This window comes from Neopsephotus bourkii, unplaced genomic scaffold, assembly GCF_033783945.1.
Source record: "Neopsephotus bourkii isolate Nb327-2 ecotype Australia unplaced genomic scaffold, CSIRO-AGI_Nbou_v1 NB_1765, whole genome shotgun sequence".
Taxonomy (NCBI): domain Eukaryota; kingdom Metazoa; phylum Chordata; class Aves; order Psittaciformes; family Psittacidae; genus Neopsephotus; species Neopsephotus bourkii.
The window spans coordinates 6,145,898-6,157,653 of record NW_026902239.1 but is presented as its reverse complement, the minus strand read 5'-3'; the positions used below and the strand labels follow the sequence as shown (position 1 = coordinate 6,157,653).

Here is an 11,756-nt window from a genome sequence, read left to right as displayed (position 1 = left end):
GCAAATGTTGCCATGTACCTAACTTTAGAATCCTACACTCCATGTGACAGGAAAAAGCGGAATAACTTTCTTATCACAAGATTAGGAAATGAAAAAAATTTAGTAGCCACAAAGAAAACAGCCACACTTTCCTTTGCTGAAGCCTATTTTGACAATATATTGTGTATGGCATATCTTGTAGCTGTGAAGTTGAAAAACCCCTAACAACAATGTTAATCTTTTCCTGTCTGCCTCCAGAAAAGAAGACATAAACGTAAATCCATTTGAACAGCTGTATATCTCCCCCCCACAAAAAAAAAATATATATAAAAAAAGAGGAAGAGCATTTGTAAGTCATCCTGAGTTCACAAAAGGATAATGAGAAAAAAGTATCTAGGTAAAGCATGACAGGTAAATAGACTGAATAAGAGAAACTTGTACAGAAGGATTAAAACTGGCAACAGAATAAAGCTTTCACTACTGTGGCTAGAATGGTCAATTATGTTCAGTAGGTGAAATAGTTTTCACTCCAACTACTTGCTCTTTTCAGTCTAGACTCTCACTCAACAGATTCCAACCACTTTCAAAACCTAGTCATCTTCTCATTAATAATTACCTGTGAGTAATGAGTAATCCAGTAAAGCCTATGGAGTTAGATTTCCACGAAGTCAGTGCGTGTAGCAGAAGGCTGAAATGTGGGATGTACTAGTGATGCACTATGATCAGAATGAGCTATGGCTCTAGTAATGAAAAGGGCTATGAACTCCCTGTGAGTGTGTGATAAACACATAAATGTATTGGCTTTTGCAAATCATTAGGTGTTGCTATGTGGATATAACTGTATGAGTTCGCAGAGCTCGCTAAAGACACAAGATTAGACAATAAGTTGAAAACGGCCAGAACTCTTGAGCAAAATGGAGTCACATAGCAAAAGAATTTGTAAAGGTAAAAGAAAAGGGGAGGGGGCTTTATATAACAAAAGCTAGTGCCTGGAAAACATAGGGTTGAAGTACTTTTAGACTAACTTAGGTCGAAGATAAAGAATAATGTTTGTGTTGTAAGTCTGTGGAATTTAGTGGCCCCACTAAACATGAATGAATTACTTCACACCATCCTTCTACTTATCAGTTAGTTTAGAGACAGTGCCTCCCAAACATCTGCTACCTTGGGATACTCCTTGTCTGCCCATCCTGCAATAAATTTTGCAGGAAGGTCACACTGTTTTAAATCTTTGGCAGCTATCAGAAGAATTACAGATATGGCTGGTTTCAGCTAGTTTTGTGGCTACTGGGGCATCCAAAGGTGAAAAGTACACCGCGAGGAAGACTGCTTGCTTCATCTTGAGCACCCCTACTCACATGAGGAAGACTGCTCATTATTGCTAGAAGAAACTGGTTGATGTGACATGTCTGTTAATTCTTCATATGTTCTCCACAAGTTATTGTTGTGGTTTAACTTCAGCAGGCAAGAGCCCTATGCAGGTGCTTGCTCACTCTCCCCAGGTGAGATGGGGGAAGAGAATCAGAAAACTCATGCTTGAGATAGTAAAGCAAAGCGAAATGAGAAATTCATTCACCACTGTAGCTTGGGACCTACAAAGGTCATCTAGTCCAACACCCCTGCAGCTAACAGAGACATCTTCATCTAGATCAGGTTGCTCAGAGCCCCATCCAACCTGACCTTGAATGTTTCCAGGGATGGGGCACCATCCACCTTTCTTGGCAACCTGTTCCAGTGTTTTACCACCCACATTGTAAAGAATATTTTCTTCATAGCCAGCCTGAATCTCCCCTCTTTTAGTTTAAAGCTAACCCCTTCTCGTATTGCTGGAGGCCCTGCTAAAAAGTCTCTTCCCATCTTTTAAGTAGGCCCCTTTTAAGAACTGAAAAGCTGCAATAAGGTCTTCCCAGAGTCTTCTCTTCTCTAGGCTGAACAATTCCACAGCCTTTCCTCATAGGAGAGGTCCTCCATTCCTCTGATCATTTCTGTGGCCTTTCCCATGGTCAGGCAGGTAGGTGTTCAGCCATGCCTAGGACAGCAGGGCTCCATCACAAGTAAGAGTTACTTGGGAAGACAAACACCGTCACTCTGACACATCCCCCTTTTCTTCTTCTTCCCCCATCTTTATATGCTGAGCTGGAACACCATATGGTATGGAATATCCCTGTGGTTATTTGGGATCAGCTGTCTCAGCTGTGTCTCCTCCTCCCCCCATCTCCTTGCGTACCCCCAGCTTACTCACTGGTGGGGTGGGGTGAGAGGCAGAAAAGGTCTTGACATCCTGTAAGTACTGCTCAGCAGTAATGAAAACATCCCTGAGTTATCAGCACTGTTTCCATCACAAATCCAAAACACAGCCTCATATGAGCTACTATGAATAAAATTAACCCTACCCCAGCCAAAGCCAGCAGAGCTATAAATACTTCTTAGCATTTCAACATGGACTTGTTACCAGCCTGTCATGGTAAGTTTTACAACTGTACCAAAAATGTATTTTTTTTTTTTTTTAAAGCATACAAGCTTTTCTTGCTGATGTCATGTCTGCAGCAACTTTAAAAAGTAACTTTCCTTTCAGAACCAAATCATATGTAGAATTCAGGCCTTGGAACACTAGCCCTCCACAGACTATCAACAGTCTACATCCATTGCTTATGTCCACAAGATAAAAAAACATTAACAACAATTGTGTTAAGAGCAGCTTCCTTCCTGGTCATCCAGGACATTCTGAAATGCTCCATACAAGTGGGAGTACATACCTCATGTTATTGTTCTGTGTATTTGTAGAGATCTTTTGCATTACAATCCAGATATCACTTAGCTGGTGCTTAGTTGCATCATATTACTATTTATTTTACCAGAAGTCATAGTGGCTTCACACAGGTATTTGGAAAGTGTTTAAAATGGATCTAATTTAACCACATGGTAACCACATGGTAACCACATCCTTTGAGGATCTAGTGCAGAATCTGTGGAAGGCAACAAAAACCTGAAAACTTTTGTTCAGTTACCATGACATAAAAGCCTTTCTTATTTTCAAACTGAAATGCCATAATAGCTTGTCCTTTTTCTGAGACCCTAGAATGGTCTCACCATAATTTCTCCAGGCACTTGAAGCTCAACACAAACATCTCTTGTGCTCCTGAGTAACAGCATGCAGTTGGTAGTTCTGAGCCATTACCTGGAGGCACTTGGAAATACACATCTTACCTCCCAGGGCCAATGAGCAGGGCTTCTGAGGATACAGAAATTGGTAAAAATATTCTGGTCTTACATCTTTATGATGCAGAATCTTGTTTTGGACTGTGTGACCAGGAAATTAACAAGGTAATTGTTTAGGAAGAGTAGGGTGAAATTGTGCACTGGTGTTATTTGCAAGAGGGCTTCCAACTCAGTGTTACATAAGACTGAGCAATTGTCTCTTTTGGAAAGAAATGATATCTTGTGACACTGGAAATGCAATCATAGCACATGCCTATGCTTTGTTTTCTAGAAGCGGATGTCAGAGGAAAAGAAGTTTTGCAAGCATTGTTCAGAACTGAAATTCGGAGCTGGTTGTTCAGAGTTTAGCACTGTTGTGGACTTCTCTTGGGAGTTTGTAATACCTGACAATTTTGCCTGCCTACCTGGCTACCTCACTGTACTGTGCTCATCTGAACTACTTAGTTCCTGACTGAATCTCCACAGTTTACAACATGGCACTAAAGCTGGATTTTGGCATTTTGAAGAAAAGATGGAGTTTCGCTGCCAGGGTAAAGGTGAAGGTTACCAGAGCAAGAGACAAGGAGTGAAACAGCAAAAAAGAAACAGGAAGAGAGTGGCTGAGACACAGTGAACCATTATATCCTCACTGCAGCACCACTGTTCTGAAAAAGCCCCCAAGTTCAGTTGCCATTTTGATCATAAAGGGAAAAAAGAGGAAGGCTGCCACCCTGGAAAGGGAAGACAGTCAGGGGGAGTGAAGGAAATGAACGGAGAGAACAGAGGGTTGTAGCTATAACCAAAGGATTTTTAAATATATGCCTCAAAATGGTGAGTCAGAATGGATCACCCAGAACATCAGGCTGGTCCCTAATTTAGAGACTCACATGCTTCATGTAGCATCTTGGATCAACACAACATTGCAAATCAGGGAATCGATACAGTTTCATGATGAAAAAAGTCTGTAAGATGAAGCATCCAAATTCTTGAATCATAGAATCATAGAATAGTTAGGGTTGGAAAGGACCTTAAGATCATCAAGTTCCAACCCCCCTGCCATGGGCAGGGACACCTCGCTCTAAAACATACCACCCAAGGCCTCGTCCAGCCTGGCCTTGAACACTGCCAGGGATGGAGCATTCACAACCTCCTTGGGCAACCCATTCCAGTGCCTCACCACCCTAACAGGAAAAAATTTCCTCTTTATATCCACTCTGAACTTCCCCTGTTTAAGTTTTAACCCGTTACCCCTTCTCCTATCACTACAGTCCCCAATGAAGAGGCCCTCCCCAGCATCCCTATAGCCCCCCTTCAGATACTGGAAGGCTGCTATGAGGTCTCCACGCAGCCTTCTCTTCTCCAGGCTGAACAGCCCCAACTTTCTCAGCCTATCTTCATACGGGAGGTGCTCCAGTCCCCTGATCATTCTCGTGGCCCTCCTCTGGACTTGTTCCAACAGATCCATGTCCTTTTTATGTTGAGGACACCAGAACTGCGCACAATACTCCAAGTGAGGTCTCACGAGAGCAGAGCAGAGCAGAGGGGCAGGATCACCTCCTTCGACCTGCTGGTCACACTCCTTTTGATGCAGCCCAGGATACGGTTGGCTTTCTGGGCTGCAAGCGCACACTGAAGCCGGCTCATGTTCATTTTCTCATTGAAGAGAATCCCCAAGTCCTTCTCTGTGGGGCTGCTCTGAATCTCTTCTCTGCCCAGCCTGTAGCTGTGCCTGGGATTGCTCTGACCCAGGTGTAGGACCTTGCACTTGACATGGTTAAACTTCATGAGGTTGGCATCAGCCCACCTCACAAGCGTGTCAAGGTCCCTCTGGATGGCATTCCTTCCCTCCAGCGTATCAACTGAACCACACAGCTTGGTGTCATCATCAAACTCGCTGAAAGCGCACTCAATCCCACTGTCCATGTCAGCGACAAAGGTGTTGAACAAGACCGGTCCCAACACCAATCCCTGAGGGACACCATTCATTACTGGTCTCCAGCTGGACATTGAGCCGTTGACCAAAACTTTGTGTTCCGCCATCCAGCCAGTTCTTTATCCACAGAGTGGTCCATCCATCAGATTGACGTCTCTCCAATTTAGAGACAAGGATGTCGTGTGGGACAGTGTCGAACACTTTACACAAGTCCAGGTAGATGACATCAACTGCTCTACCCCTGTCCATCAGTTCTGTAGCCCCATCATAGAAGGCCACCAAATTGGTCAGGCAGGATTTCCCCTTAGTGAAGCCATGCTGGCTGTCACCCAGCACCTTGTTGATTTTCATGTGCCTTAGCATGCCTTCCAGGAGAATCTGCTCCAAGATTTAGCCAGGCACAGAGGTGAGACTGACTGGTCTGTAATTCCCCGGGTCATCCATTTTCCCCTTCTTGAAAATGGGGGTTATATTTCCCTTTTTCCAGTTGTCAGGAACTTCACCTGACTGCCATGATCTTTCAAATATGATGGCCAGCGGCTTAGCAACTTCATTTGCCAGCTCCTTCAGGACCCGCGGATGGATTTCATCAGGTCCCATGGACTTGTGTAGTTTCAAGCAATATATGGCAGTAGTTGGAGGTGGCTGTGTGCACCTCAGAGGCTACCGTTGTAACCAGCAGCATGATTCCTAAGGGCTTTGCCCTTGGTAGCTCACAGAGAGAGAGAGTAGTGCCCTCTTTTGTCTCCACTTCTGTCTCCAGGACTTTTTCGGAGGGCTGTGGGTAGCTTCTTCCCCTTCTAGATCTCTGTAATATAAAGGGTGGGTACCTGACTGCTTCGGAGTTGATATTAGCAGGAAAAGAGGCAGCTGAAGCCTGGAAGTGCAGCCACAGTGCCCCCAGCCAGGCCCTTCCCCTTCCAGGGTCAGGAAGGTTGTGCTGCCTGAGGTCTAGGCCTGTGGCACAGCTCTGAGCCAGCTGAGTGGTTTCCCTTTCTCTCTCTGGCCTTCCCTGCACTCCTCAGCACTGATGGGTGGCTCACATGGGAGACAAGGGGTAGTGTGCAAGTTACTGCTGAGGAGATCCCAACTGGACACAAGAGGAAAGTTTTTCACAATGAGAACAATCCACCACTGGAATAATCTCCCCCGGGGAAGTGTTGGATTCCCCAGCATTAGACACTTTTAAGATTCATCTGGACAGGGTGCTGGGACATCTAGTCTAGGTCATGCTTTGCCTCGAAAGGTTGGGCCAGATGAACTTTGAGGTCTCTTCAATCTGGTGTTGTGATTCTGCACTCTGTCTCCTCATTACCTGGATTTAGCCCTCAGCCTGCCACTTGACCATAGCGTCAAGGAAGGGCATACTGTGGAAAAGGTGACTCACAGCGTTGGCAAGAAACGTGTTTGCATTAGCCACTAACCTGGCTATCAATATTTGTTACCTGGCTTTGTTGTATTTTGACACTACATGTTTTGTTACAAAGATGGCAGTAGGTAGACCACCCAATGACCACATTCTGCAGTCTGAAGCAGACAGGATGGACAAAGTCCCGTGTCAGACTGACAGCGCCCAGGCAAGCACCATGTTGTAAATGTGGTGGCTGTGCTGTGCATGCCATCGGTGAGATCACCAGTGTGTGAGTGTCTGACAGGGGCGGGAACCTGCAGGTGCGTTTTCTGATTTGACTTACAGCCAAGGTCTGTAACCCCACGGAAAGACGGCAAGGATTTATAGTTTGCTCCCCATCTTCCTTAGGCTGCAAGCCATGGAGGAACGGGGGGCACTAGAAGTCAGACCACTTTAGTAGCAACTGGTGTGCTTACTGCCCCAGGAAAGATGATGTGACCCAGTCCCGGCTGGTCCTTAGCCCCGGGAGGTCGCTAGCCAGCTACTGCAGTTGGCTTGCTCCAGGAGGGTTCTCTGGCTTCGGGGGAAGTTCCTCCGTGGCTAAGGCCGGAGACTGAAGTGACGGATCAGGCAGCGCCGCGGACAGCCCACCGCCGGCGCGGACTGGGGTCCTTACATACTATAAGACTGTAAGGCGGAAGTCCCGCCTCCTTTTCCGCTGGTGCCTGGCGGTGGTGCGGGGGTGAGTAGAGGAGATGGCGTCGGGGCCTGCCGAGCGGAATCCCCGCGGTCGCCGGGGCATCGTGGCGGGAGCGGGCCGGGCGGGGGCCTCGGGGCGGCTGGCGCCGCTCACCGCGGCGGCCTGTGTCTGTATTTCCAGCAGGAAGCCGGGCGGGAACAGCACCCACCGTGAGCACCATGGCCGAGGAAGGGTGAGCGGGGCCGGGGCCATTGGGGGGCGGTGGGCGGAGGGGCCGCGTCTCGCCTGGCCGTTTCGCGCCCCTCTATGCTGGGCCTTGCAGCTCTGGGCGTTCGGGGCCTACGTAGGCCCCGCCGTGGTGCTGCCGCATGCTTCCTGCAGGTTGGATGCTCGGCTGGTGTGCGGGGCTTCCTTTTCTTTTTAAGGGAGCGTGGAGGCAGCAGAGCTGGCTGGCTCGGTAGGAGAATTTAATATCAGTTCCTTTCAGATTAATCTTTTCCCCAGTTTCTCCTTCGCCTTAGTTTCTTTGCTTGCTTCGCTTCTGTGTAATTTTAATTACTGGATGCTTGGTGGTAAAGGGGAAACTTGCCTGTCGTTTTAAGATGTCATGATGAGAGCACTATCTGTGTTCTCTTTAGCATTACTGCTGGAGGTGTAATGGATGTTAACACCGCCCTGCAAGAAGTGCTGAAGACTGCACTTATCCATGATGGCCTAGCTCGTGGTATCCGTGAAGCAGCCAAAGCCTTGGACAAGTAAGTCTGGCTTTCCCATTTTGCCTAAGGTAAATCGCAGAACGGCACAAGGTATGTTGAACACATGCAGTGGTCACTTTGCTCATGAGTTTAGTTGAAACTTTTTGCAAGACCCTGTTTTTCTGGCAACGAGCTCTGTCTTTATCTCTTTTTCAAGGTCTTTAACGGTGATCTTAAAATACAGATGTTAAACTTTATGATTCAAGAATAACAGCATCTAGTGTATTTTTTATCTTTTTGTGACCTCAGTGCCATCGAGTTTTCATGTGGACTTGTTTTGTGAAGTAAATGGAATGGCACTTGCAGTATGTAGCTATGAAAATCTGGGGCTCAAGGACCTTGTGTTTTAAGAATGATAAAACTCTTCTCAAAATTAAGATTTTAACTGGGAGAGTTTATATATGTCAGACTTAACCTAGAAGAGTTGGTTTAGTTTTATGAAGTAAACCTGAAATTCATAGCTTGCCTTCACTGCTTTTTCAGCTTCATTTTTTTGCCTTTGTTTTGTTTTCAGCTGTAAATATTTGGTTTGGTACAATATCAAAACAAAATTAAAATTGTCATAAATGTGCCAACCACGGTAATCAGTTATGGCTTCTTGGTAGGATGAAGTACTGTTTCTTGTGTATGTTTCTGTATATATATATATAGAGAGAGGCACATACTTCTAAGACTAGATAGTGTTTAAGTGAAATGCTGCAGTGTTTGGGTGATGACTTTACAACTTGTCGGATACCCCTTCACTCGTCTAATGAGTGAGACCATCAGTCTGACAAACCTGTATGCGAAAAGCTCTAAGACAAGGTACCAAATAATGGGAGAGAAATACTACTTAATAGGCTGACAACTAGTTTGTAAGAGTTGTTTTGACTTCAGATAAAATTTCATATGCTGTGTGTTAAAGAGGATCATGTGCAAAGTTTATATGCATATGAGTGTGATGGTTTTCACTTGGAAACATGGTTTCTGAAACTGTGTGGTAAAAGTCATGATGAAGGAGGCCATAGAGAAAACTGATTTTGATTGCAGTGGTCAAATTATATTAGGTTAAGCATGGAAGACCTATACAGCTCTCTTTGTTGTCAGGTATCCCTTTGGTATTAACATTGTACCACAGTATACAAAGATCCTAATTAGAAATGAGGCCCTGTCATAACAGCTTCTTTCAATGTAAGTAGAAAGATTGTTCTGAAGAGCTTATAACAAATTGATATGGAAATGCAAACTTTTAATAATTGCGGTCTTAATGTTCAGTTGCTATCTGTGGTAAACAAGAAAAAGCAACTTGTAACTCAGGTGCTTTTTAATAGTGACATCAATTTTGCATGGGACTGGTGTATATCCAGTAATTACCCCTTTTCTGAATGGCTGAGAATTTATTTTGTGGAATTTTTAGACGCTTCTGGAATAGAGTAATCTGATAATAAAGCTAACAACATATGAGTAGTCTGTTACATATATGAAAAGCTTAACTTGTAGTAGGTCATCTCAAAAGTATGTTAGTATTTCAAAAGCCTGTGTAGTCTTGAACCCAAAAGTTAAACTTGGGAAGTGGTTGTCTAGAAATGCAGTAGCTGAATTTTGTTCTTCACAGTTTTGATTATCAAGGACGTTAGTCTGTGTCCTAAATTAAAATTTTTTTTTTTTCTTTTAAGACGCCAAGCCCATCTTTGTGTTCTGGCTTCAAATTGTGACGAACCCACATATGTAAAATTAGTTGAAGCACTTTGTGCAGAACATCAGATCAACTTAATAAAGGTGAGTGTCACTTCAGGCACAGGTTTTACCCTGATTGCAATATAAGCTGCTTGTTTCAGCATGCAGAGAGCTGAATCTTTGAGACATTATGCTATAATTCTGTATAAGGCTTATCTAAGCAAAGTTTCTCTTCGTAGCAAAGGTTGTTTTAGTTCTGAGTGACTGTCATGGAAACAGTACAAAATCTGCATGTAAATGGAAAAGGATGTGTATCAGATATTTAACAAAGTTAAAATGATTTCTTGTTTTCTGACAAATAGATTAATGCTGCAAGTAGCTGTAGAACATAGATGTCTAAACATTCCTTTCTTCAAAGCTGTACAGTGATGATACTTTGGCTCCCTCTACTGATAGTTGTGAGGAAAGCAGCCATCCGTTACCCAGTACTTCTGAGTACAGCAGTTTTTGCTGAACCCAGTTATGTTGCAAGTTGCTAGTTCTAATGTGATGCAATGTTTTACACAGGTTGATGACAACAAGAAACTGGGTGAATGGGTAGGTCTCTGCAAGATTGACAGAGAAGGAAAACCTCGCAAAGTAGTGGGCTGCAGTTGTGTGGTTGTCAAAGTAAGATGATCCTGTAATTATAGCTTGCTTCTTGAGTTTTGAAAATAAGCAGTAAAGATAAGGTGGCTTTAGATAATGGACTGTTAAATAGATCTTAGATTCTTATTTTTAAACAGTTGCTTTGCATTGTTATAATGAAGATAAACTGCTTCCCTGTTTTATATTCCCTTTCATGTGTTTTTAAAATACTTGTATAAATTTTGTAAGTTAATGCCTGTTTCCTTAAAGTATCTATGCCTACTTGCCAGTAAGCATTAAAGGACAGATCTTTTAACTAGAAGAGATGAAGTTTTATTTCAGAAAAGAAAAATGCCAGTTCAATGTGTCTGCTCAACTTGAAAATGTTCTGCAGAGCATATTTTAAAATGAGCTGGTAAAGTAAAGCCACAGTACGAGCCTTGAAGACTTTGTTGTCTTTGAGGTCCCAAGAGATGGCTACATCTTCACAGTAAAGACTAATCCCTTCTTTATATGTTGTCATACTTTTGCTACTGTTTCACATAGTTTACTTAGCTTTCTTTAAACAGAAATGAAGAATTACACTTGAATGAAATAGTTTTTTATTAGAGGAGTTTTTTATTAAGAGAATGAAAGGAAAACAGCTGGCAGATTGTTTGATGTTACTTGTATGGAATTGTGGGAATACTTGGGATGCCTTGAGAAAAAGCATAAACCTCAATTTTCCTTTTTAAAATAGCTGACAAATTTTTGAATGAGTCAGCGTGTTATTAATGAGTTGCCTTGTGTTACAGGACTATGGCAAGGAATCTCAGGCCAAGGATGTCATCGAAGAGTATTTCAAGTGCAAGAAATGAACCAGAAAATAAATTTTGAACCTGACTAGTGTGCATGTGATTAATGGGTGGGAATCTGTGGAAGAGTTCTTTGAGTTGCAGCAGGTACCATCAGAAGATAAAGGACTTTTCAGATTTTGGTTTAGCTATTACTGTGTTAACTGTCAGCTTGCTAAAAAGACGATGGTGATCCCTGCCTTTCCTACCCTTGGGTGCTTCTGTTTCCTGTTCCATCCCAGAGGGTACCAACTTGGGGAACTTGGCACAGCTCACCTGCAGAAATGCTGTCAGTTACTACCTTTGCTTGGGCCTGTACTTCTGCAGGGATTCTGAATATGTTTTTAGGGGAAAGTCCAAAGTACTGCTGCATCTGTGATGAAAATTTGGCTCCCTCTGCTGAAACAGATGAGGAGAATGGCCTTAACCGTTACCCAAGTCTTCTGAGATGTTGCAGGAAATTTTTTAATATTATCCCAATATATTAGGGACATTAGTTGACACAAGTTGTGTGTTGTTTGGTTTCCCCTTCCCCCAGTTCTGAGGCAAACTGTTGGTGGAATGAGCTTCCAGGAAGTATTGTCACCTCCTTCTAGGTATTCTGTAGGAGTCTGTTGTGGTTTAAACCCAGCCAGACAGCTGGTTCACTCACTCCCCTCCTTCTTTCCCTCCCCCTACTCCCGGAGGGACAGAGAGGAGAATCGAATGCAACTTCCATGGGTTG

At 43.8% G+C, this 11,756-nt stretch overlaps 1 protein-coding gene and 4 non-coding genes across 5 annotated transcripts; all 5 read left to right on the top strand.

The window, feature by feature from the left end:
* The first annotated feature begins 7,234 nt into the window (after window positions 1-7,234).
* On the top strand, window positions 7,235-11,081 carry RPS12 (ribosomal protein S12). Its single transcript, XM_061378175.1, has 5 exons — window positions 7,235-7,393; window positions 7,800-7,916; window positions 9,572-9,674; window positions 10,140-10,241; window positions 10,994-11,081. The coding sequence occupies exons 1-5, from the start codon at window positions 7,380-7,382 to the stop codon at window positions 11,054-11,056; spliced, it is 399 nt and encodes a 132-aa protein (XP_061234159.1). The 5' UTR covers window positions 7,235-7,379; the 3' UTR covers window positions 11,057-11,081.
* On the top strand, window positions 8,620-8,694 carry LOC133225739 (small nucleolar RNA SNORD101). The gene has a single exon (XR_009729258.1). It is a non-coding gene; the product is annotated as a small nucleolar RNA SNORD101 (small nucleolar RNA).
* Window positions 9,990-10,074, top strand: LOC133225741 (small nucleolar RNA SNORD100). The gene has a single exon (XR_009729260.1). It is a non-coding gene; the product is annotated as a small nucleolar RNA SNORD100 (small nucleolar RNA).
* LOC133225740 (small nucleolar RNA SNORA33) lies at window positions 10,551-10,684 on the top strand. Its single transcript, XR_009729259.1, has one exon. It is a non-coding gene; the product is annotated as a small nucleolar RNA SNORA33 (small nucleolar RNA).
* A 319-nt stretch (window positions 11,082-11,400) lies between the features above and the next one.
* LOC133225742 (small nucleolar RNA SNORD100) lies at window positions 11,401-11,485 on the top strand. The gene has a single exon (XR_009729261.1). It is a non-coding gene; the product is annotated as a small nucleolar RNA SNORD100 (small nucleolar RNA).
* Window positions 11,486-11,756: the final 271 nt, after the last annotated feature.

Coding starts and splice junctions, on each gene's coding strand:
- RPS12 (XM_061378175.1), top strand. Junction 7,917..9,571: donor GCAGCCAAAGCCTTGGACAA/GTAAGTCTGGCT, acceptor TTTTCTTTTAAG/ACGCCAAGCCCATCTTTGTG. Junction 10,242..10,993: donor GCAGTTGTGTGGTTGTCAAA/GTAAGATGATCC, acceptor CTTGTGTTACAG/GACTATGGCAAGGAATCTCA.